Below are 27058 nucleotides of genomic sequence, written 5' to 3'. Positions count from 1 at the left end.
TGCATGCTCTGGGAATACAACTTGGTTCTGCTCGCAATTCATACATCAATTGTGTTTTAGCAATTACACAAGCCATTTTAACATCTACTTCACTAAAAGTTTATCAAAAGAGAAAACCTCTCAAAAAAACAAACATACCTCAACGTGCAATCAATGTATCTGAAGGGCGGGCATGCATATGACGTATGCCATTCAAACAGGTATGTGCAGTCTGGAGTTTCCCTCAAAAATACGGGCTTGCCCTAGGAGAGGAAAAAATGCAAATTTACATATATTCCCACATTTTAAGCACAAATTATAATTGAGGGATGCCATTTTATAATGTATTTATGCCAACTACTTTTAAGGACAATATTGGCATTTACATTGTTTCTTTCCCCTCTGACGGTCCCGAACAATCCAGACATCATCCACAGAACACAAATAAATGATCGTTTTTCTGAAGCACAGCATGTTATGTTATGAATTTACACTAAGAAATAGGAACAGGAGTGGGCTGTTCGGCCCCTAGAGCCTGCTCCACCATTCAAAAAGATAATTGTTGATCCAGCATTCCTGACATCCACTTTCCTGCCCTTTTCCTGTAACCCTGATTCCCTGACTGATCAAGAATCCATCTCAGCCTTAAATATAGAACAGGAATCTGCTTCCACAGCTCTCTGTGACAAGGAGTTCGAAAGACTCTCAACCCTCAAAATAAATTCCTCATGTCAGCCTGAAATGGGCACCCCTTTATTCTGAGATATGCCCTCTGGTCATAAACTCTCCCATGAGGGGAAACATCCTCTCAGCATTTACCGTCAGGTACATTAAGAATCTTACCATCCTGTACATTTTAAAATTGATGTCCAAAGGGGAAAGCAGTGTCCCGTCTTAATGTCACTGGACTGGCAACCCAGAGACCCAGGTTCATACACTAGGACACTGGTTCAAATTCCATCACATCAACTAGCGGAATTAATTTAAGCTAATAAATATGGAATTAAAAAGCTAGTCTTAGCACTGGTGACCATGTGCCCATATCTGTAAAAAAACCTATTTAGTTCACTAATGCCCTTTAGAAAAGGAAATCTGCTGACTCTAGACTGGCAACAATGTGGTTGACTCTTAAATATCCTCTGAAGTGCAACAGCAAGCTATTTCGTTGTATTAAACTGCGATAAAGTCTAAAAGAACTGTACTGACCAACCAACATCGGCACCGGAAAAGACAATGGCAAACCCAACCCTGTCAACTGTTCAAAGGGCATGTGTCAAAATTGGGAGAGCTGTCCCACAGACGAGTCAGGCAAACTCGGAATCATACCTTACAGACAACGTCCCAGATATGAATATCACCATCCCTAATTACATGTTGCCCCACTGTCCGGACAGGCCAGAGGTGGTGGCACAGTGGTACACTGTCAGGAGAGAGTTACCCTGAGTCCAAAACAGTCTCAGGTCAAACATGGGCAAGGAAACCTGCTGCTAATTACCACCTGCCAGAGTCGGTCGCCCCATTTCTTACTGAGCTCGCCGAGTCCTGAAGAAAGCAGCTGCTAGACTGTTTCAGTGCAGGTGGGGAGAGAACCAATAAAAGCGAAAATTCTGCAGGAGCTCATCCTCACCAATTCACCTGTCGCAGACAGTATGACAGTTTTGGCAGACGTGATCATTTGGTGTGGAGACAAAGTCCTGCCTTCACATGATTATGTGGCACTGCCACCATGATAAATGGAATAAATTTTGAACAGATCTAGCAACTCAAAACCAGGCATCCATTAGGTGCTGTGAGCCATCAGCGGCAGCAGAATTGTACACAGCCACAATCTGTAACCTCACGCCCGGACGTATCCCTCAATCTATCATCAAGTCTGGATTAACCCTGGTTCAATGAGGTGTGCAGGAGAGAATGCCAACACTAGGCATATCTAAAAAATGTGGTCAACCTGGTGAAACTCCAACACAGGACTACTGGGCAGCACGGTAGCAGTGGGCAGCACGGTAGCATGGTGGTTAGCATAAATGCTTCACAGCTCCAGGGTCCCAGGTTCAGTTCCCGGCTGGGTCACTGTCTGTACGGAGTCTGCACGTCCTCCCCGTGTGTGCGTGGGTTTCCTCCGGGTACTCCGGTTTCCTCCCACAGTCCAAAGATGTGCGGGTTAGGTGGATTGGCCATGATAAATTGCCCTTAGTGTCCTAAATAATAAGGTTAATGGGGGGGGGGGGGGGGGGTTACTGGTATAGGGTGGATACGTTGGCTTGAGTAGGGTGATCATTGCTCGGCACAACATTGAGGGCCGAAGGGCCTGTTCTGTGCTGTACTGTTCTATTCTATTCTATTCGCATGCCAAACAGCAAAAGCAGCAAGAGACTGACAGACCCAAGTTATCCCACAACAAACGGTTCCAAGCCAAGATCTACAATCCTGCCACATCCAGTCTTGAATGGTGATGAATAATTAAACAACTCACTGGAGGAGGAGCTTTCACAAATATCCGCATAGTCAATGATGGGGGATGTCCGCACTTAAGTGCAATGGACTAGTCTGAAGCATTTGCAACAATCCTCAGGACAAAAAGTGCAAAGTGAATGATGCATCTCTGCCTCATGCTGGGGTCCCCAGCATCACAGATGTCAATCTTCAGCTAATTTGATTCACTCCATGTGATACCAAAAAACTACTAAAGGCACTGGATACTGCAAAGGTCATGTGCTCTGACGTTTACCAGCAATAGTATTGATGACTTATGCTCCAGAACTAGCTGCGCCCCTAGCCAACCAGAGGGAGGGCCCTCATCACTGGAACAAAATCTAACCCAGTTTGCAGCACATCTAGGCTCACATTTACAGTAAAATCGTACATGCCATTACACTACAACATTCGGAATCAATTTGAAGGGGTTACACGGCATGTCAGTTTTGGATGCTGCTGGACCAATTTGCACATGCCACTAAGGCAAACAACCAACTCATGAGCATGCCATAGAAGAAACCATTTTGATTAAAACGGGGTTTTTTAAAAATAGAATTTAGATTAAAACGTGGATCTAAATACTCCATGATAAAAGTTCCACTTCAAAAGGTTTTGTACAACAAAGTTGCAATCAAATGTCAAAAATACAACTTTAATACCCGTGGACATAATGTCAGAAGATTTCTTCTTCAGATAGAAAGCGCTTCTAGATATGTGAAAAATCAATCTTTTTCTTGCAAGGCATTGGTTTTAAAATTGGACAACACAGAATGCAAGTTTTACATTTTAAAAATGTTTGAAGGAAACATTCAGTATTAATATTCAGGAATGAGTTTTAAGGCTGGCGATGCACTGGTAACCTTCATGCAACAGAATATTAATTGGCAGCTCTAAATCACGCATTAGTATTTCACTGACCGGAGTTTGGCTGTGATCACAGTAGAACAGGATGGCTGTTGACCGTTCATAAATTTTATGGCAAACATCACCTCTTGTGTAGTTTATCATTATCAATCCATCTTCATAGGTTAAGTTCTGGGTAAAGCGTCCTTTTAGAAGACATAGCAAACAATAACATGGTGTTTTAAAATGCAAACTTTCAATTACAATTCGGACACTGCAACTGCTAAAATAGTGAGAATGAGCCGCCATTTAACAGAATAAAATTTGTATTGTCCTGCTAATTAATCACATCAGACAACTTAAGTTCTGTCTGTAGTCAAAAGAAAATTGCAATTGTCCTCTGAATTAATACTATTAAGAACTTCAATTTCCATAATACAGACTGGGATAGTAATAGTGTAAATGAGCAAGAGTTTCTACAGTGTTCAGAAGACCTTTTCACACCATTATTTTTAGTCTAACAATGAAGGAGGCATTGCTGGATTTGGGGGCCAAGTGGATCAATTGTCAGTAGGGGCACATTTAGAGGATAGTGGTCATATCATCTTAAGGTTTAGGTTGGCTCGGAAAAAGGGTAAAGAGAATTCAGTGTTAAAGCAATTAATTGGGGAGAGCCAACTTTAACGGTTGCAAATGGATACAGCCCAGGTAAAATAGAATCAAAGATTGTCAGGCAAAACTAAGAAGGCAGCCCACTGTTCTGCTAAAGAGGAAATATTTCAGGTACAATCAGGGTACATTCCCATGACAGGGAAAGGTAGGACAAACAAGTTTAAAACTTCCTCGATTAACAGATAGGGTAAGATGAAGCTGAAAAATGATCGATAGGACAGTTATGAGGAAACTACAATCGAGGTCCAGGCTGAATTATAGTAGTTCAGTGGATAAGAAGTGAAAAAAAAGCAAAGAGAGTATGAGAAGAGACTGATAGCCAACACAAAAGTGAATCCAAAAGTTTTCTATAGGTATAAAAAGAGCAAAGTGTGGTAGCACACGTGGAAGAGTGTGTCAAGTTAGGGACCTAAAGAGATGGTGGGGCATAGTCAAGGCACTAAATGAGCACGTTGCATCCATCTTTTAAAAAAAAAAGCAACAAGTGGTTAGAAGCTGAAATGTACTGCCCGAGAGCACAATGATGGAGGGAACTTCAATCGTGACATTGAAAGGGAAATTGGAAAATTATCCATAGAGAAAACTATTTGAGGGTTACAAGGAAAAGGCGGGGAAGTGGGAATAGCAAGTTTCTCAAAAAGCCGTGTGTGGTAAACACCGAATCCATGATTCTTATTTTGCCTTTCAAGGAACTGGTTTATAAAGAAACCAGAGAACATGTTTCTGCTCTGAAGAATAGCCATGACGACTCGGAACGCTAACTCACACTCTCTCTCTCTCTCTATGCACAGATGCTGCCTGACCTGCAGAGCTTTTTCACTGTTTTCTGTTTTTATGTAAGATTTACAGGATCTGTGGCATTTTGCTTTTAGTTAACAAGTTTCTACACCTGGTCAGTTGAAAATGGAGAGACCATGAAACTATATTAAGTGTGAGAAAGGTGCGCAACAGCAAAATGTCAAACTGAAAATAGTATCCAAAAACGCTGCAAGTACTCAGCAGATGGAGAGAGAAATAGTGTTAATGATTCAGGACACTGACCTTGCATCAGAAGGTGTACAGGTTACGTAAGCAAAGATTAGCCATTAGAAGGATTTCCATTTCCCAGATTATCACTGACCTTTAGAACATGTTGCTGATCCAGGACGTGGATACAGCTTCCTGTCATACACCCTCTGTAAACTTGAGCACATTTATAACTTTGCTGTTCACATCCTTACTTATCCCAAATCACGCACATAATTGTCTCCTATACATGACGGCCTGTGTTGGCTTTCGAACGGAGATTTATTTCAGAATTCACATCCTTTTAAATCACTCCATTACTGTGGCCCGCCTTCTTCCTTGAATCTCTGCCCTCCTCCAGTTCTAACCTCTAGCATACTGTAATTTTCACTGGAATTCTTTCCCCCTCCTTAAACCCTTTATCGCTCCTCTGTTAAGATGTTCTTTAAAACTTACCTCTTAAGTTCTTGGGGTCTCCTGTCCTAATATTTCATGTTACTCAGTGTCAAATGGTACTCTATGACCCTGTAGCACTGTGGGATGTTTTACTAATTTAAAATCACTATATAAATTTAAGTTAATTGTTGCTGGACAAGGTCCTGGAGAAAACTGGTCTGGTTGCACACAAAATGGTATATGATGGGGATGGGTAATAACCTCATGGTCATTATCATCTGGAGTTCACTTTTTAATTACTTTCAGGGGCTGGAGAGAAATGATCCAAATGAATTTTATTCCCCCTAATTGGCCACGGGAATGCTTGCTTGTCATTTCTCCCAAGTGATTAAATGGATGCTGGTAGGTGGTGAATATAGGAACAGGAGTAGGCCAGTCAGCCTCTTGAGTCTGTCCCACCATTCAATGAGTTCATGGCTGATCTGTGACCTACCTCCATATACCTGCTATTGGCCCATATCCTTGGATACCTTTGATTAACAAAAAACTATCTCAGATTTAAAATGAACTTATCTAGCTTCAAATGCGGTTTGTGGGAGAGAGTTCCAAACCTCTAACCACCTTTGAGTGAAGAGGTTCTTTCTAACATCTCTCCTGAACGATCTAGCCCTAACATTTAAACTATACCGGGGGGGCCTGGTTGAAACTCAGCTGAATGGGACATATTCTATAAGCCAGCTGTTCTCTGCCAGTTTTTCTCTTCTGTAAATAAGAAAAACGGCACACTAAGGCAACTAGTGGAAATGAACAGGGTGCTCTGCTCAGGTTGGCTCATACAGAACATTACTTGGGAACCCTGTAACTACAATATCATCCTCTTAAGATCACTGGTCACTTGGATCTCTCAAATCGTTCTGGACTCAAAATGATCACATGAAACAAGAATAGGACAATTAAAATTTACAAAAGCACACATTTTTACCACTTTAGTATTAGGTGACAAGGACACATTACAAAGGGGAGATGGAGCAGCTAACAGAACAACATTGCAAAGAACATGGCCTTCACAAAACTGATGAAATCAAGGATAGTGATGAATACTTGATTATCAGTCTTGGGCGTTGCCAAAATCTCTCAATAATTATTGCTTTGGTCATATAGCTCTTTCTCAACTTACATTTCTGTTGGGAAGCTGGTATTGCAAAATGGCAATATTATCAGTACTACTGCTTCTGTTTTACCAACATATAGTCACACTCGGTGTATTCAAATAAACACAGCTTAATCAAGTTAATTTATGCTATAAACTACCAAAACATTTCTTGACACACTAAGTATCAAGAGCACTTCCAGGGAGAGAAGAGGATTTTAAAATGAATTGCTGCCTCCAGTTATTTAATCAGAACATTGCTTCTGTCAAGAGAAACCTGGGTGCGTAGACTCCTTCCTAAAAAAAAAGAAACATTTAATTCATATCACTTCATATTGAAAAGGGGAAACATACCTGCTATCTTACTGAAAGTAGACTTTTTCTGACATGCTGATACCGAATCTGCCCGACTGGTTGAAACTGCTCCACAGTTCAAGCTCAATTGGTCACATACTCTGAAGTAATATATATATTCATCAACCTTCACCGCCTGATCTTCTTTGGCAAGTGGGTTCAGATCGATCACAGAACCATATTTGGGATCCTTAATTTGGCAGTTTTCACCTTGGCAAGAAAGCACATTTATGGTTAAAATTTATTGACTTGACAATATTTAAAATTATTCCAGTTCACTGCAGCTAAAATAAAAAATTCTCTAATGGTTATTGGAATCACTAAGTTTAGCAATGCATTTAGTAATTCCTTCAATATCCAGAATATTCAACTTCTCCAAGGAAGTCCATCCTAAGTGAGCGGTGGTAATATATCGTACCTCAGCCTTTAGAGCATTTGCCAAAGTTTCACACGATTAATTAAAACCTAGGCACGTGGGGGTTCAAAGTAAATCTTGGGGATAGAGAAGAAATTGCCCGAAGGGTAAAAGACAGCAGGTCACTTCCGGTGCGGCTATGAGCTAATCGCCTGCACAAAAGGTGACACCCACCTGGAAACTTGTTTTTGGACCATTCTAACCCGATGAATGGGAACCAAAAGTGAAGTAAATAGGATTGACCTGATCCTCGTCAGCAGCACTATCAGGTGGGAATGTTGGCAAGCTGCCGGGCAAGATGCAAATGGGATAAAAATATACAGAGCAAGCCCCTGTATCGGAGTCAGTGGACCCACGTGGCAACACAAAGTCGAACATTGCGGACCCTGGAGAGGCTTCCCCATCCCAGTCCTCGGAGAGGCTGATGGAGTTCGTCGCAAAAGCACAGGAAAGCAGCGAAGAAGGACCCGTCGTTATCATGGAAATGGCTATTGAAGCATCAGTGGCCCCTCTCCCCCTCCATGGCTTGATGGACAGGGTGGAGCGGCAGCTGGACACACAGGGAGAAACAACCTTGGAAATGGAAAGGACAGGTCACGGAGCAGGACTAGCATGGAGCAAGATGGATGAATTACCTCATGAGGCCAAAATAACCATGCTAGTGGCAGCCAAAGAATATTGTCTGTGGATGTGAGGTTGGAGGCAGGCCGGGCCCAGCGCCCCCCCATACAGGTTGGAAACGGCTCACCTCGCCGACGAGCTTTTTGTGAAAAGACGGCACTGGCCATCGGCAACTATGTGAGCTGCGACCAGAATGGTCATTCACATGGAACCTTCTATGAGCATGGTGACAAGGCCAGCCACCTGTTGGCCCATCAGCTGAGGAGGCAAGCCGCTGCACAGGAGATAGCACAGATATGGAATGAAGGGAGTCGGCTGGTCATGGCTCCAGAAGAGATCAATGATGCCTTTTGGAGCTTTCTACTAAGGGCTGTACACATCGGAGCCCCTGGAGGGAGATTTGGGGACGAAATAGTTTCTGGGGGGATTAGTCTTCATGGTTTTGGGGGGGGGGAGGGGGGGGAAAAGAGAGAGATAGGTTCCAGGTGTACTTCTTCAAAACGCTTGTAGCAGTACTGGCACCACACTTGCTTGGGATATTCAACGAGTCACGAGGGAGGCCTTGAGCCCACAGGCTTTGATCTTATTGATTCTGAAGAAAGACAAAGACGTGGAGGAGTGTGGGTCTTACAGACCTATCTCACTTCTGATCACCAATGCACAGGTTTTAGCCACGCTTCTCCATGGATGCCGATAAGGCCTTTGACCAGGTGGAATGGAAGTACCTCAGAGGTACTGGAACGGTTTGGGTTTGGGCCAGTGTACATCTCGTGGGTGAAAGGGTTGCACACTGCTCCCACGGCGAGCATCTGGGCTTACGCCATGAGCACAGATTACTTCCAGTTGTACAGGACACGAGGCAGAGATGCCCGTTTTCCCCACTGCTGTTCACTCTGGCAATTGCGCTCAGGTCATCAGGTGAGTGGAGAGGCATTGAGAGAGGAGGCAGAGAGCAAAGAGAGTGTCCCTCTATGCTGAGAATCTGCTGCTCTATGTCTCGGTCCCACTAGCCAGCTTGGGAAGGATAATGGAGCCCCTGAAGGGAGGATGAAGCCTTCCCAGGATACAAACCATACCTGTGTAAGAGTAAAATCTTCCCGGTTAACCCCCAGGATGGGAAGCTGGGAGTACTGCCATTCAAGTTGGCCCAAACCAAGTTCAGGAACTTGGGGGCTCCAGATGGCCCATGACTGGGCAGGGCTCCACAAACTGAATTTGGCTAGCTTGGTGACCAGCGGATGTGCGACTCATTCCCGCTCTCCCTGGCGGGGGGAGTGCAGATGAAAAATGAAAATCGCTTATTGTCACAAGTAGGCTTCAAATGAAGTTACTGTGAAAAGCCCCTAATCGCCACATTCCGGCGTCTGTTCAGAGAGGCTGGTACGGGAATCGAACCGTGCTGCTGGCCTGCCTTGGTCTGCTTTAAAAGCCAACGATTTAGCCCTAATGAGGTTTCTGTTTGTGCTTCGGTCACCCCCCTGATTTTCTTCCCCAATAGTTCTTCGCCAAGGTGGATAAACTGATCTCGGCCTTCGTGAGGTCGGGGAAGAATCCCAGGATTCGCAGAGGGGACGGCGCTTGGGAGGTCTGGCACTGCCGAATTTTATGGTCTACTACTGGGCAGCAAACATGAAAAGGGTGCAGATGGAGAAAGTATTGTGTGTAGGGACATTCTTGTGGCAGCTAGTTGCTGCCCATCGCCCGCTCTCCCCAGCAAGGTTTTCGAAGAGCCCAGTGCTGGTAGCATTTTTGAAAGTCTGGAACCAATTCAGGCACCATTTAAGGTGGAGGAGCATGTCCATCTCAGCACCAATTTGTGACAACCATAAATTAATCCCACTGGGAATGGGTGGAGGTGGTGAGATTTAAGGACATGTATGTGGATAGTAGGTTTGCAAGTCAGAAGGAGTTGACTGAGAAATTTCAACTCCCCGAGAGGGAATGAGTTTCTCTGCAAGGAGGCCCCCTCCTTCCCACAGCTGTCAAAGGACACCTTGCTGGACACAGTGTTATCGCAGGATGATTGGCAGAAGGGAGATTTCAGACATATGCGGGTGGCTGCTGGAGGAAGTAAGGGCGCCGTTGGATGAGACAAGTGAGGGGTGGGAGGAGGAATTGGGCCTTGATCTAGCAGGGCGGCTTTGGAGCGAGATCCCACAGAGGTAATTCTATCTCCACTTGTACTAGACTGGGCCTGATACAACTGAAGGCATAGGACACAACTGACCAAGGTGCGCATGAGTGGGTTATTCCTTGGGGTGAAGGAGAGATGCGAGCGATGCCAGAGAGGGCTTTTGAACATTTTTTGGTCATGCCCAAAGCTGGCCGAGTTCTTTGAGACCATGTCGGGAATCGTGGGGGTCAAGGTGGAACCCTGTCTGCTGGTGGCAAGGTATTCGGACTTGCCAGAGCTGCTAGAGGGGAAGGGGGCAGACGTTTTGGCCTTTGCCTCACTGGTAGCCCGGTGACGAGTCCTGCATGGTTGGAGATCGGCAGTGCCACCTAGGGCGATGAACTGGCTGGCACACCTGGCTAGGATTGGAGGAAATCAAATTTGCTATCAGAGGGTTGAAGCAAGTTTCCACTCTAAATGGAAGCAGTTCATCGTCATCTTTAGGGATTGGTGCGACTAGCAACTTTTTGAGGGGGAAGGGGGGGGATGGAAAGCACGAGTTTTGTTGCCTTTGTTTTTGTTGCATTTGGAACAAAAATGTGTTTTTTAAAAAAAAGACAGGTTTTACATGGGGAAAGAAATGATAATGAGTGGGGTGCCCCAAGAATTGGGCTGGGTTAACTTCATTTTATAATTTACATTAGTGACATGCAAAACTCAAAACAAACTTTGGATCTCAGATCCAAATAGTCCAGATGGTCAGATCTCACTGGATTAAAAATAGAAGAGGCAGTAGAATCTGAGAAACAGATGTTTTGCTACTGTGGCAGGGGCCTGATTGGCAGATTCAAGCATTGAATTCAGAGAAAGATGGTACGGAGTCAACGATACACTCAAGGACTTTGGAGGGCAGCAGGGGTTCGAGATGAGCAGCACGGTAGCACAGTTGCTTCACAACTCCAGGGTCCCAAGTTTGATTCCCGGCTTGTGTCACTGTCTGTGCGGAGTCTGCACATTCTCCCCATGGTCTGCATGGGTTTCCTCCGGGTGCTCCGGTTTCCTCCCACAGTCCAAAGATGTGCAGGTTAGGTGGATTGGCACTGCTAAATTCCACTTAATGTCCAAAAAGGTTTGGTGGGGTTACTGGGATAGGGTGGAGGTGTGGGCTTAAGTGAGGTGCTCTTTATAAGGGTCGGTGCAGACTTGATGGGCCGAATGGCCTCCTTCTGTACTGTAAATTGTATGGGATGGTAAGTTACAAAGATTCTGGGATCAAAGGATGGCAGTTTGAGGAGTGGTGTGACGACTGGAAAGTTAAAAGGAAAGAAGGACAATGCCAGAAAAGAAAGAACCATTAACAATATCGGCTAACATTGTAGTCAAGTGTTCAGCAGTTCAGTAGGAATAGGTTCAAGGGATCAGAAAGTGGATGTCATGGACAAGAGAAGCTTGGAGAGGGCTTGAGGGGAGATAGGACAGAAATGAGAGAGAAAGATACAAGTTCAGGATAGGTGGTTTGGCCTGTTGGGCTACAGAGTGAGAGAGCGGAAGCATCCATTGGATGGTCTCAATGTTAGTGATAAAACTGTTCATGAACTCATGAGGGGAGAGTTCAGGAGGCAGAAAGGGGTTTGTGAATGCCGTTATGTAGTGAAGAAAAGACGCTGCGAGCTATCTTTCCATTCCAGGTTGGAATAGTGAGCAATAGATAAGAGCAGGATGCAATCATGTTTTATGCAATCCAGCTAAATATGGCAGTGGATGGCCAGACCAGTCATTCACCATCCTATCAAGTCTCTTGGATTTAAGGGTACGGAGAGGAGGGCTGGATCAGGGGAGTTACAGGGGGAGACTGAGTAATGGTTTTATTGGGGGCTAAGGCTAATGTAGCTGCAGTTGAGAAAACCAGCAGCCACAGAGCTGTGGCAAATGGAGGGCCAAAGGACAAACAGTTGGAATTTCTGACGGTGCAGTTGTAATTGAACTGGAGGATAGATTTTTTTTTCCAGGGACAGATGCAGGCGACAGTACAGTTAGGATGTGGAACGGGATGCAAGACAAGTCATCTTATCTTTGACTGTTACAAGAGAGAAGTAAACGCAAGAGGAGAGAGAGAACGACAATTTGAGATGGAGGTTAAAATCATAGAAGTCATTCAGAGCAGAGGCTGCAGGAGGAAAACACTGTTGAAAGCTTTTTTTTTTTATAAACATCAGACAGCAGAGAACGATGATTTTGAAAATAGTGAGAATGGTGGAACAAAGCCAAGATATGCAAACAGGAATTAAGTTCAAGGGGAATACGTGGTCGGACCAAGGTGTGGTTTGGTAATAAGCGCAACATGACAGTATGATGAGGCAGATGATGAAAGATACAGTCAGGCAGTGATGCTTCATTAAGGGGAAAGATATCATCACCCATGTTTCTGTTCTGGTCATGATGCTGATGTAATCATTCATAATACATACATGGATTACAAAGCTCTTGTGAACAAGTGACTGGAAATTCGGGAGATATTCATGGAGGGTGAAGAGAGCTGATCTATCAGCAGAGCCAAAGGGTTTGCAGTGGGAGAGGTAAATTGGACAAGGAGGATATTGGTATGGCCCAGAGGTAAATGGTAATTAGTCCAATCCATTCAACATGGGACTTAGTCACAGATTGAGAACAAGCAACAAATTTCATTCCCTCTTCTGTACAGTAGGAGGCGATTTTAATTGACCTTAGCTTGGACATTGCAGGGAGATGAATGAACCCCAGAAAAACATGATTAACTAAGCTGTAATGCTCATCTTCCCAGGTCAAGTATCCTGCCAATATCTCTGAATAGTCACTTCAGAAGACCAGTGAAACTGCCAAGAGTTTCCACTCCAAATTACTCAAGTAAGAACTCTGGGTAGCACTCTGTCACATTTAAATATTTTCAAGGTGATGAAACTAGAATATTCCACTTTGGTGAATTGCACATAGCAATCGCAGTTTAATATTCCTTCCAAAATCCCGAAAGACGTGCTGTTAGGTTCATTGGACATTCTGAATTCTCGAACAGGCACCGGAGTATGGCGACTAGGGGATTTTCACAGTAGCTTCATCGCAGTGTTACTGTAAGCCTACTTGTGACAATAATAATGATTATGTCGAGCATCTTCCAAAGGACTCAAATTAAAAAGGATATGTATTGAATTTCACTTTTCAGCACTGTTCCAATTTACACAAAGCAAATTTAAAGCCTTCTAAGTTTCACTTCCATTTTTGCGATGTAATTTTCCCCTCATGTCCCAGTTGCACCAAAAGTCACTGACTTCAACTCCATTTGTAGCTTTAAGGGGAAGATCAAAGATTGGCAGGGCTGAACTGGATGCGGATCAAAAAGACCACGGAATACCAGCACAAACTGCCATTGATCTTTGATTTGGATACTGCCTGACTGGATTCTGAAGGTTTCCTATGGAGTTGTTTCCTGATGGGACAGGAATAAGTAGCCTTTACAGACAGGAATAAAATTAAACTATGGTAAATTCTCGTCATGTGTTTGCCAGGTCCACCTATATTGACAAATACCTTGGGCTCTACGAATTGGACATGCAGATGGAGTTCTCCACACAAAGAGAAATTCACACTCATCCTTTTCCTCAAATATTGGGGAACCCTGCAGAGAAAGAGAATACAGCTGTTACCATAAATTTCAGAAAGGTTACTCTCAAAGGTGCACTTGACTCGATGGCCATTAAAAAGCTATTGCCAATTGTCTTCTTTAATCAAAAACAAAGTTTGCCTGCTGTGAAAACATAGACTTCATACAGATGCAGTGAGCTTATAAAAGCTCAGATGTTCCATTTAAGACTAGAAAGGTCAAGGGGAATTTAATAGAGCATACAAATGATGAGGAGTTTTAAGAGTAAAGTAGGCGAGAGGCCAGAGAACACAGATTTAAGGGTATTTAACAGTCCAATGATTTAACAGGTGATCTCAACAGTACAGAAAATTGGAAAGTGGCGGCACGATGGCTCAGTGCTTAGCACTGCTGCCTTACATCACCAGGGCCGAAGACTCAATTCAGACCTTGGTTGACTGCGTGGAGTTTGCACATTCTCCCAGTGTTTGCGTGGGTTTCCTCTGGGTGCCACAGTTTCCTCCCACAGGTTAGGCAAGGTTATAGGGTAGGACGGGACAGTGGGCCCAGATATGGTGCTCTTTAGAGGGACGAATGGCCTCCTTCTGCACTGTAGGGATTCTATGAAACATAACCCCACTATTTTAAAAAAAGAGAAAACAGGGAATTCCAAGCCGGTTAGCCAAACATCAATGGTAGGGAAACTGTTAATTTTATTACAAATGGTGAGACAACAGGACACTTAGAAAATATCAAGGGATTATACAAGTCAACTTAGGTCTATGAATGGGAAATCATGTTTGACAAACCTGATGGAGTTTATTTTGATGACATAATAGCTAGGGGAGAACTACATGCGGTGTATTTAGATTTTCAGCAAGCTTTTGATATAGAGGTTAGTGTGCAAAATTAAAGCACATGGAATTGGGGAATACATTGGCATGGATTGAGAATTGGTTAACAGGCGGGAAAGAGAGAACAAGAATAAATGGTCTTTTTTTTTGACGGGGCAGGCAGTGACTAGTGCTTGGGCCCCGACTATTCAATATCTACCAAGGATTTTGATGAGGGAACCAAATATATTTATACATTTCCAGATGAGACAAAACCTGGTGAGAATGTGAGCGGTGGAGAGGATGTCAAGAGGCTTCAAACTGATTTAGACAAGTTGAGTGAGTGGGCAAATACCTGGCAGATGCAGTATAATGTGGATAAATGTGAAGTCTACTTCGGATGGAGATATTATTTAATTTGTGATAAATTATGAAAACGTTGACATACAAAGGAATCTCTTCCTTGTACACAGTCACGAAGCAAGCAAGCAGGACAACAAGCAGATAAGAATGCAAATGGTATGATGAGCTTCACCATAAGAGTGGAGTACAGGAGCAAGGATGTCTTACTGCAGCTGTACAGGATCTTGGTGAGACGACACCTAGAGTATCGTGCACAGTTTTGGTGTCCTTACCTCAGAAAGGATATCCTTTCCACAGAGGGAATGCAGCAAAGGTTCACCAGGCTGATTCCTGTGATGGCAGGATCGTCATACGAGGAGATTGGGTCAACTTCACTGGAATTTATAAGAATGTCAGGATCTAATTGAAATACGTAAAATTCTGACAGGGCTGGACAAACTAGATGCAGGGATGTTGCTTCATCTGGCTCAGTCTCAGGATATGGGGTAGGGCTGAAATGAGGAGAAAGGTCTTTACTCAGAAGTGGTGAACCTGTAGAATTCTCTACAACAGAGGCTGTGGAGGCCACGCCATTCAATATATTTGAGGAAATAGATGCCAAGGGATATGGGGAGAGGGGGAGTATGGTATGAGATGGAGGATCAGCCATGATCATATTGAATGGCAGAGCAAGTTTAAAGGGCTGAAAGGCCACTCCTGCACCTAATTTCTATGTTTCTAAGGTAATTTGCAGAAGAACCAGAGGGGAGAAGAGATTTTTAAAATAAAAAAATACAGCAAATTGTTGTGACCCAGCATGTACTGCCTGACAGGATGGTGAAAGGAGAGTCAATGATACCTGATGTTATAACTTACCCGAATCCTATTGCCTGGGGACAATTAAACTTACCCGAATCCTATTGCCTGGGGACAATTAATAATAATCTTTATTGTCTCAAGAAGGCTGACAACAACACTGCAATGAAGTTACTATGAAAAGACCCTAGTTGGTTATCCCATGATTTATTTTAGGGCCAAACAACTAAATAGAACAGAAATTAGCTGAGGGATAAATTAAAAGGCCTGGTAGGAGCACTGCCCAAAAACAACAAAGAACAGAAACTTATAAAATCATAATGTGAAAAGACTCTTGATGAGCAAGAGCTCCCCAGTGAGGGGGATGGGACAATTAGTAATTGCACCTATACAAATAGAGCTGGCCAGTGTACACCAGCAAGAGAAGGAAGCAGTGGTGAACTACTGCTGCTGTGTACATATTGTTGTAATGTTTTCTGTTTGACTCTCCAAACTCGCGCTGGATTCTTCGTGGCCCTCACAAAACCTTGCAAACTTTAATTAGATAGAGTTGAAAAGGAAAGAACCACAGACCTACTGGGACAGAGATGGGCAGTGGGACAAATTAGATAGCTCTTTCAAAGAGTTGACACAAGCATAATAAGCCCAAGAACCTCCTCCTGTAATAGAACCATAGAATTCCTACAGTGCAGGAGGAGGCCATTCAGTCCATTGAGTCTGCACCAACTCTCTGAAACTCCCCGCCCTATCCCCATAATGCCATAACCCCACATAACCTGCACATCTTTGGATTCAAAAACAGCTTCTTCCCTGCCGTTACCAGACTCCTAAATGACCCTATTATGGACTGATCTCATTAACGCTACACTCCTGTATGTTTCACCCGATGCCGGTGTCTATGTATTTATATTGTGTACCTTGTGTTGCCCTATTATGTATTTTCTTTTTATTTTACTTTTTCATGTACTAAATGATCTGTTTGAGCTGCTCACAGAAAAATACTTTTCACTGTACCTCGGTACACGTGACAATAAGCAAATCCAATCCATTCCAAGTGAATCGAATTGAATCGAAGGGGCAATTCAGCACGGCCAATCCACCTAACCTATACAACTTTGGACTGTGGGAGGAAACCGGAGCACCCAAAATAAACCCATGCAGACACGGGAAGAACGTGCAAACTCTACCTAGATAGTGACCTAAGACATGAATTGAACCCAGGTCTCTGGCGCAGAGAGGCAGCAGGGCTAACCACCATGCCACCATATGAACTTGAAGAGAACTCAATTCCCCCTCCTCAAAAGCAAAAAAGAGGAAACCCAAAAGATTATATTCACATACCCAGGAAGAAATTAAGGTTGGCAAGAGCTTAGAATCAGTTTGATACAATGATACATTGTTGAGACACAGCAGCATTGAAAATAGGAATAGGCCATTCAGAATACTGCTTCGCCATTTATGATCGTGGCTGATCACCCAACTCAATAACCCGTCCCCGCTTTCCCCCCATATCCTTTGATTCCTTTAGCCCCAAGGGCTATATCCATCTCCTTCTCGGAAACATATAACGTTTTGGATTCAACTGCTTTCTGCGGATGAAAATTTCACAGGCTCACCACTCTCTAGGTGAAGAAATGTCTCCTCATCTCAGTCCTAAATAGTTTCCCCCATATCCTTAGGCTGTGATCCCTGGTTCTGTACTTCCCACCATCAGGAACGTCCTTCCTGCATCTTCCCTGTCTAGTCCTGTAGATTCCCCCCCCCCCTTATTCTTCTAAACTACAGTGAGATCCTCCCTCATCCTTCTAAACTCCAGTGAATATAATTCAAACTGACTCAACTTCTCCTCGTACGTCAGTCCCACCATCTCAAGAAATCAGTCTGATGAACCTTCGCTGCACTTTCTATAGCAAGAACGTCCTTTCTCAGGGGAATGGAAAAGGAGACCAAATATTCACACAATATTTCAGGTGTGGTCTCACCAGGGTCCTGTATAATTGCAGGAAGACATCCCTGCTCAGGTACTCAAATACTCTCACCATGAAAGCCAAAATTACATTTTACCACCTGCTGTACCTGCATGTTTACCTTCAGTGACTGGTGTACAAGGACACACAAGTCTTGTTGCAATTTCCCCCTCTCAATCAATAGCCGTTTAGATAATAATCTGCCTTCCTGTTTTTGCTACCAAAGTTGATAATCTCACAATTATCCAAATTATACTGCATTTGCCACATTTTGTCTCACAGCCTTCTGAAAGTCCAAATAAACCACATCCACTGGCTTCCCGCTGCCAACTCCACTAATTACATCCTCGAAGAATTCCAATAGATTTGTCAAGCATTATTTCCCTTTTATAAGTCCATGCTGACTCTGTCTGACCCTGCCACTGTTTTCTAAGTGCTCTGCTATTAGATATTTTATAATGGACTCCAGCATTTTCTCCACTGCTGACGTCAGGCTGACTGGTGCACAACTCCCCATTTTCTCTCTACCACCGTTTTTAAATAGTGGGGTTACGTTAGCTACCCTCCAATCTGGAGGAACTGTTCCAGAGCCTATAGAATATTAGAAGATGACCACCAATGTATCCACTATTTCTAGGCCACTTCCCAAGTACTCTGGGATTTATCGGCCTTCAATCCCATTAATTACCCCAACACCATTTCCTAACCAATACTGATTTCCTTCAATCCCTCCCTCTGACTAAACCCAATGTTCCCCAATATTTCCGGTATGTTATTTGTGTCCTCCTTTGTGAAGGCAGAACCAAAACAGGCATTTGGTTGGGCAAACAGTTCTTTGTTCCCCATTATAAATTGCAGTTTCTGTCTTCACCAATCTTTCCCTCTTCATATAATTGTAACTGTCAGTTTTTATGTTCCTTGCAAGCTTACTCTTGTACTCCCATTTCCCCCCTTCTTAATCAATCCCTTTGTCTGTCTTTGCTGAATTATAAACTGCTCCCGGTCCGCAGGGCTGTTTATTTCTGGCCAATTTGTTAGCCTCTTCCTTGGATCTAATACCGTTTTTTAATTTCCCTTGTAAGCCATGGTTTGGTCACCTTTCCAGTTTTAATTTTTTGGCAGGGTCATTCAAGTGGAATCTAAAAATATAACCTCAAATCTTCAAGGTGGTTTTATTACTTCTCTACCATGAGTGTAGCAGATTCAAAATAGCACATCAGGAAGATTATGTTCTGTCAGCGAATTTAAAAAAAAGCCTGCTCATCCTCTTTTATTGTTGGAGAGAGTGCACAGAGGACAGCAGTATTCAAAGTGTTATATTAAAAACAATAAATATGGTTTTAGAACACCAAAATGAACCATGTTAATACTACCGCAGTAGTATTTTTGCAAGTCACTAAACCATAGCTGTCATACCTGGATTGCGTGAGACAGTTCTGTGTTCTGGATTGCGTGAGTCAGCTGTGTTCTGAAGGAAGTGTACACATTACAGCAGGCAAACAAACTAATGCAGATTTGATTAGCTTGATTCAGAGATTCAAGAAAAGTTGTGCGTTTGAATGTCAGGCACCCATATGTCAAACATAAGTACTTCATAACAGCTTTCTGACTGTTAATAGAAAATAATAGCTCCAAGTTGAATGATTCACTGCATATGAAAATAATAGTGTATTTCTTGCAATGGTTAAAACATTGTTAGCATGACCATTATTAGTCTTAATGTATTTTAAAAAAAATACAAACTTACTGTGATTTCATCACACTGGAAGAGAATGCGTGTGGAATACTGCTGATGGTCATTGCATTTATCACCATTCAGATAGACAATACTGAGGGAACCATCAGTCCCAGCCTGTGGACTCATCTGAATGTAACCCAGGTTCTGGCTTTTGTCAGCATACTTTACACAAGATCCTATAGTACCACCTGCAGAGCAACATAATTGAATTTAAAATCCATCCTCTTGTTTTCCACAGACGGAGGAGACCTTTCAGAATAACCGCTTGCATAAGCTGGTGGAAGCTGCAGATCCCAAACGTGAGAGCTGCTTGTGACAACCATTAGTCTTTGCTGCACAGGGTCGTAAGATAACAGACGCATACAAGTATTGCATATTCTACCATTAATCTAAATGTAGCCTACATTATCCAATTTGGCAAACATTGAATAAATTGAAAATATATTTCCCCATTGGGCTGCAAGACTTCTAGAAAAGTACCATCTACCTTTAGATATTCATGAGCCAGAAAGGGATTGCTTCTACAAAGAAAAGTAATATCCAAACAAAACAAATCAAAGAAATAATCGATCGGAGGGATGAACAGTAAGAATATAAATGAACCACAATCCAAGTATGTGGAAGATCAACTTAAAGGTACATGCTACACCAAAGTCACAGCAAGAAAGATTGACCAATGGCCAGTATGCTTGGATCTTAGTAGCTTAGCAAAATGAAGCAAGAGTGACGTCTTCCATCATAGAAAAATAGGAGGAGGCTATTTGGCCCTTCAACCCTGCTCCACCATTCATCATGATTGCGGCTGATCATCCAACTCAATAGCCTAATAGCCCTGGGCTGGTTTAGCTCAAAGGGCTAGACAGCTGGTTTGTGATGCAGAACAAGGCCAGCAGCACAGGTTCAATTCCCGTACCAGCATACCCAAACAGGCACCGGAATGTGGCAACTAGGGGCTTTTCACAGTAACCATATTTGTGACAATAAAAAGTTATTATTATTAATCCTGCTTTCCCCCCATATCCTTTGATCCCCTTCGCCAAGTGCTATAGCTAACTGCTTCTTGAAGACATATAATGTTTTGGCCTCAACTACTTCATGTGGTAAACAATTCCACAGGCGGCCAGCCGCCTACTGGTACACCGGCTGAGGAAACAGGCGGCCACACGAGGGAGCGAGAGAGAGCGAGAGCGAGCAGAATTGGGATGAGATGGGGCAGGTGGTCATGACACCAGAGGAGATCAATGGAGCCTTTGCGGCCTTCTACTGGGGACTGTACATCTCCGAGGGGGATTCACAGCTGTGGCAGTTGCTGGATGGGCTGGACTTCCCTGCCTTGGGGGAGGAAAAGGGACAGGGACTGGAAGCACCACTGGGTCTTGAGGTGGTCAAGGAATGCATCAATTCCATGCATTTAGGGAAGGTATCTGGACCGGATGGGTTCCTGGTGAACTTCTACAAAGTTCACGGCAGCACTGGTCCCGCACCTGCAGACGTTCAATGATTTGTTGTTAAGCAGGGTCCCTGCTGCCCATGCTGGCACGGGCCTCGATCTCACTGATCCCAATGAAAGACAAAGACCCAGCGGAGTGTGGATCATACAGACCCATGTCACTTCTGAACACTGACGCTAAAGTCCTGACAAAAGTCAAGGCGACTGGAAGATCAGTCTGGGTTTGTCAAGGGTAGACGGCGGCAACATCAGGCGCCTGTTGAACGTGGTCATGACCCAACTGGGGAGGAGACACCAAAAGTGATCATCCCTCTGGATGCAGAGAAGGCCTTCGACTGGGTGGAGTGGAAGTACCATATTAAAGTATTGGAACTGTTTGGGCCAGTGTTCACCTCGTGGGTGAAACTGCTGTACAGCGCTCCTACGGTGAGCTTATGGCCAAACCACTAGCTCAAGCTATTTCTGGCTGCACAGAGGCCTGAGACAGGGATGCCCGTTGTCCCTGCTGCTGTTTGCTCTGGCAATTGAGCTCAGGTTAGCGGAGGGTTGGAGGGGCATTCAGAGAGGAGACGCTCTTTATGCAGATGACCTGATTCTCTATGCCTCAAATCCCTTAGCCAGCATGGGTAAGATAATGGAACTCCAAGTTCGGAGCCTTCTTAAGATACAAACTTAACCTGAGCAAAATCTTCCTGATGAACCCCCAGGATGGAGAAGAGGAGCTGGGGCGCTATCGTTCAAACCGGTCCAAACCAAGTTCAGATACCTGGGATCCAGATAGCCCACAACTGAGCCTGGCTCCACAAGTGAACCTGTCTAGCCTGGTGACGGAGGCAAAAGGGGACCTGCAGAGGTGGTACTCCCTCCCGTTCTCCCTAGCAGGGAGAATGCAGACAATAAAGATGAACGGTCTGCCAAGGTTCCTATTCATATTTAGATCACTCCCGATCTTCATCCCCAAATCCTTCTTCACTAAGGTGGACAAACTAATCTTGGCCTTCGTGTGGATGGAGAAGAACCCCAGGATCCGCAAAGCCGTTCTGCAGAGGGAACAGTGTTCAGGAGGTCCAGCACTGTTGAACCTCTTATTCGACTACTTGGCAGCAAATATAGAAAAGGTGCAGGGTTGACCGGGGAGGAATGGGTACAGATGGAAAAGACCTCCTGTATTGGGACGTCCCTGCAGGCACTGGCCACCACCCTGCTCCCATTTCCCCTCAGCCAAGAACTCTACAGGCTGGGCGGTGGTAGCCGTAAAAATCTGGAACCAGCTCAGACACCACTTCAAACTTGAAGACATGTCCGTCGCAGCCCTATCTGCAAAAACTATAGACAAAATGGATGGCACGTATAAAACCTGGAGAGGGTCAGAGACTTAGATGACAGTAGTAACCTTGGGGAACCAACGGAGAAGCTCCAGCTCCCAAGAGGGAATGAGCTGCGATATCTTCAAATGCAGGTCTTCCTCCGCAGAAAGGTCCCATTGTTACCCAGACACACCCTGCTGGACAGATTGTTAGCACAGGAAGAATTGGGGGGGGGGGGGGGGGGGGGAGAGAAGAGAGAGAGATGGAGGGGGTAAGTGCACAGACATATACAGACGACTGCTAAAGGAGGTAAGGACCCCACTGAACAAAACGGGAGAGCGGTAGGGTGAAGAATTGGGCACTGAAATAGGGGGGAGGGCTCTGGAAAGAGATACTACACAGGGTGAACTGCACCTCATGCACAAGGCTGAGACAGCTAAAGGTGGTGCACAGGGCACACCAGGACACGCATGAAAGGGTTCTTCCCAGAGGTGGAAGATCCGAGTGGCATCAGGGGGTCTAGTTAATCACATCCACATGCTCTGGTTCTGCCCAAGGCTGACCAGATTCTGGGCCACCTTCTTAGAGATCATGTTCAAAGATGTAGGGTGGAGCCACGCCCAGTAATGGCAGTATTTAAGGTGCCACAACAGCCAGAATTCTGAGGGGTGGGGTGCGAACACCCTGGCCTTTGCCTCCCTGACAGTCCAGCAATGACTCCTGCTCGGATGGAGATCGGCAGCACCACTCAAGGCCCAAGGCTGATGGATGACCTGGCGAATTCCTGAGGCTTGAGAAAATAAAATTTGCCATCAGGGGTCGGATGAAAGGTTCCACTTCCGGTGGAAGCAGTTCACCTTCAAAGACCTGTTTGTGACCAGCAGCTGGGCACAGAGCTAGTGGTATGGCGTGGGTCACAAAGGTTGGCCGGCGGTCAAAAGTGGGTCCCAGGAAAAAATGTTCGACAAACACTGGGTTAGGTTACCGGGATAGGGCGGGGGACTGAGGCCTAGGATGAGTGCTATTTCCGAGGGTTGGTGTGGACTCGATGGGTTGAATGGCCTCTTTCTGCACAGTAGGGATTCTATGGATAACGTTGGAAAATATGAATTTGTTCCCTGTCGGGTGGAATTCTGAGGGAGCTTGACAGTAGTAGATACCGGAAGGGTGCTTGCACTTGTGGGTGAGACTGGAACTAGGAGACAGTTTTAATAATAAGTGATCTCCATTTTAAGACAGAAATGGGCCATTTTTTTTCCAGTTATGTGGAACTTCTTTCCCCAGAGAGCAGTTGAAATTGGTTTTATTCAAGATAGAGATATAGACAGATTTTTTTTAAGGGGGGGGTGGGGCCTCAGATAGGCAAGTGGGATTCGGACCACACCCAGATGTACCATGCTCTAATTAAATGGTGGAGCACACCTCAAGAACTGAATGTCAACTCTTGTTCCCAAGTTCTATATTCTTATAATAAGCATAAACGTATTGATTAGGGCTCCTTCTGTAAAGGGATGAGCTAAGTTTCATTTCCAAAATTTTTATTCCTATTGACATCTTACTGCATCCGAGTGCTACACTGCATCAAGAAATAACACCAGACATGTTATTCATCAATGAAGACAATGATCTTTGCTCTATCTTTATACACTGACCTGGACAGCCCTCAACGGGAGGCAAAGGTTTGCAAACATTTAGATAAAATGTACGGTTTTTTCGATCTTCAGCTGTGTCTACTGCAACCCAAGGATCTCTGTCCCTTGCAAGGTCACTCAGGTCATATTCATTACCTGCTGCATCTGAAACAAAAATCAAATCATCTGATAGTACGGAGTGAATTCACCAAACAATTCCTTGATTCAAAGAGAAATGTTTTATCTACTGATGAACATCATATTGTTTGGCAATACAATAAATTTATAATATAAATTAATTTTTTAGAGGTTCCCACTTGAGTTCAGCAGTGATTCAGCAAGATTAAACCACACTGTTCTCAAGGCACACAAATGCTTAATTTCCTAGATTTTGCAATAAGAGCGATGGTGTGGCTAACAGTGCAAACCATTATGGACTAAATTGTGCAGCAAAGGACAGCAAGCTCAGCAACGCAGTTAAATGCAGAAAACAGGAAGTTTATATCCAACTTGCTCTGGTCCTCCACAAATTTTGCTACACTGGCACCTTGCCAAGAGCTTTGCCATTAAAATAATAAAGTGAAGTACTAACCCAACATATAGTCACGAAAGACACCAGGAAAAAGTAGGGCATGGCCATCCTAACTCTAAGCAAACGTTTTATGGTGTGTCAAGTCATAACTACGTACAAACAATCTCTTTGGTATTGAAAATCTACTTTTACACACATGGAAATTTTATTCCTTCTGGTTTCATCACTGTTGAGAGTTAAAAAATAAGCCACTTTTAAAAACTTTTTAGGCGGCACGGTGGCGCAATGATTAGCACTATTGCCTCACGGCACCGAGGACCCAGGCTCGATCCCAGCCCTGGGTCACTGTCCGTGTGGAGTTTGCACATTCTCCCAATGCCTGCGTGGGTCTCACCCCCGCAACCCAAAGATGGGCAGGTGGATTAGCCATGCTACATTGCCCCTTGATTGGATTTTAAAAAATAATTGGGCACGGCGGATCCTTCACTTTTTGGCCAAGGAGTTCACATTGGCGCTTGTCCACCTCATACATGCCCCAGATTTGCTGCAGCTGAAAGGGATTACTAATAGCATCAGGTTGTCGCACAAAAGTCCACATAAAGTCCGTGAGCAGCTGTAACTATAACTGAGTGCCATTCGGTCATGGCGGACAGCAAAAACAGGACCAGAATGTGTACTCATTCAGTACACTAGGGGCACATTTTGCCACACAACCTGGTAGCAGAGTTATGGACCAGTCATTTATATTCTATCAAGCATGATATTCATTGTCAGTCTTAAAAGTTTAGAAAGCCAAAAGGTGGAGAAGCTTGCATTTTCTCTCTGGCAAGGAAACCATACCTGCCAAGGAGAAAACAACCGTGGCACCACAAGGCAACAATATCTGATATTTACGTTATTGATGCACCATTAAGCAAGTTACCCAGTTTCGCAAATACCCTTTGGAGATATTAGGTCAGTCTCCTGCCACATTTTATAGATATGTTTATTGCGGAGGGCTGTTTCAAGATTATGTCTGTTGAGAGATTTCAAAGCAGTCCTACAAACAAAACTACACACTTATATGGGAAGAAAGGCTGCTTGCAATCTGGCAATGTTTTTCAAAAATATGTATTGATGAACTTTAGAAAATACAAGTTACCAGTGTTAAAAGCAGTCCTTTAGCTCATACCAAGCTGCTCAGCCCAAGGGGAGGCACCTAACCAACCCTCCGTGTTAGTGGCCATTTGCTAGCTGAATTTTCCAATGGGAATATAGTGTAAATGACAGGCACTCCGAGGCGAGGGAACCGTCAAATTGGCAATTCAGCAGATTAAACAAAGGAGTCCATTCTGTAACCCCTCCCCACTCCAAGCTAAATGAAAGGATAACATTTTTAAAACTCAGCTGTGTAAATTTCTATATACATTACATTGTGACCTAAATGCCTGACTAAATTTATGCATGTATTCCCCATACATTTTAATAAATTGATGCTTTTATTAAACACTCCAACAAATAATTGGTGGCAGTCCACCTGTATTTGCAAAATGTTTCAACAGTATGAAATAAAATGGAATGCAAATTTTTCCATTACTTTGCAATGAAGCAAACCTCAACAAATCAAATAGCTTTTAAATTATTTGGATGTACTCACAACACTATTTCAAACTTACTAGTCCCAATGGCAGACTACTTTGGTGAATGAATGAATTTTACAGGATTAAAATCACTTACTTACCACTAACAAGGCAGTTCACGGGAGCTGGAAAACAAGCCAATGCAGTATAAAATTCAAAGGAAGTGTCATGAATTCGTGAAGAGGCACTAATTTCTTCTCGCAGAAACTTGAGTTTCCCAGGATATGAGTTAGTGTCGCAGACAAAACGGATAATAAATGTATCCTGAAGTCCTGCAGGTTATAATAGCAACAATTGTTTCAGATTCTGGAAGCATTTACATCACAAGTCAAGTTCTCAACTTATACAAAACCAAAAAATTTCTCTTGTTGGATATATCCAATACGGAGGGCAGTGTTAACCAGCACATTTAATTGATACCAGGATAAGAGTTCATTCATATATATTCAAACTTAAGTTGAATTTCTAGTAGCCCAATGCTAATGGATGAATGTATTAATAGCCACAACAGACTGGGAATGGGGGGGGGGGGGGGGGGGGGGGGGGGAGGAGATTCAGAACAAACAAAATGATTAACTATGAAGACGAAGCAACTTGGACGACAGGCCAGTTAGTTGGTAGGATTAATGGATAAAATTTCTAAATGTGGGGAAATGCAAAATAATAAAGGAAATCGGATAGAATTTGTAACAAATTAATTTTGCCCAATAGAAATTGATCATGCCAGCACTATTTTAGCCACACATACAAATTTTGTAGAAAGGACGAGAAGGTTATGCCGAGAGGGTTAGAGAAAAAAGGTTGGAGGGGCTTGAATGGAGCATTAAACTCTCATGGACCAATTGGGCCGAACGGTCAATTTCAGTACAGTCTATATAATATTCTGCAACTCTAATGACTGAACAAGCCCTACCTGAAAGTACTTCCAGTGCACCCTTGTACATGAGAGTTATAAGACCGTCAGTGGAAACCTGCAGTGAGGTTTCCAATCCAACCAGACGTCTTGGTTTCTGTCCATCCATTTCACATCCAGTTGCTGGCTTGCTGCCTATTTTCCCACATTCTTTTAGACCCTGGCAGATGTTAAGCTTTAAAAGAAGTGGATTAATCTAGGTTATTAGGCCAAAATAGGGACAAAATACATTGTTTTGGCAAAACAGCAAGAAAGATTGGTAGAGTTCAGCCTT

The 27058-nt window shown here is 43.8% G+C and overlaps 1 protein-coding gene across 2 annotated transcripts in view; it reads right to left on the bottom strand.

Annotated features, from left to right (window-relative positions):
- Positions 1–27058, bottom strand: part of igf2r (insulin-like growth factor 2 receptor) — a 214653-nt gene that overhangs the window by 73349 nt on the left and 114246 nt on the right. For both annotated transcript variants that reach the window (XM_038803333.1, XM_038803343.1), the window contains exons 22-29: positions 26785–26959; positions 25973–26143; positions 23742–23885; positions 19342–19520; positions 13585–13672; positions 6875–7084; positions 3373–3503; positions 139–242 (exon numbers count right to left, since the gene is read on the bottom strand). In XM_038803333.1, the coding sequence (XP_038659261.1) occupies positions 139–242; positions 3373–3503; positions 6875–7084; positions 13585–13672; positions 19342–19520; positions 23742–23885; positions 25973–26143; positions 26785–26959 (1202 nt within the window). The remainder of the gene's footprint in view (positions 1–138; positions 243–3372; positions 3504–6874; positions 7085–13584; positions 13673–19341; positions 19521–23741; positions 23886–25972; positions 26144–26784; positions 26960–27058) is intronic.

The sequence above is a fragment of the Scyliorhinus canicula genome, chromosome 1 (genome assembly GCF_902713615.1).
Source record: "Scyliorhinus canicula chromosome 1, sScyCan1.1, whole genome shotgun sequence".
Classification (NCBI taxonomy): Eukaryota; Metazoa; Chordata; class Chondrichthyes; order Carcharhiniformes; family Scyliorhinidae; genus Scyliorhinus; species Scyliorhinus canicula.
Note: the sequence above shows the minus strand (reverse complement) of the source record. Positions and strands in the feature narration are given on the sequence as shown.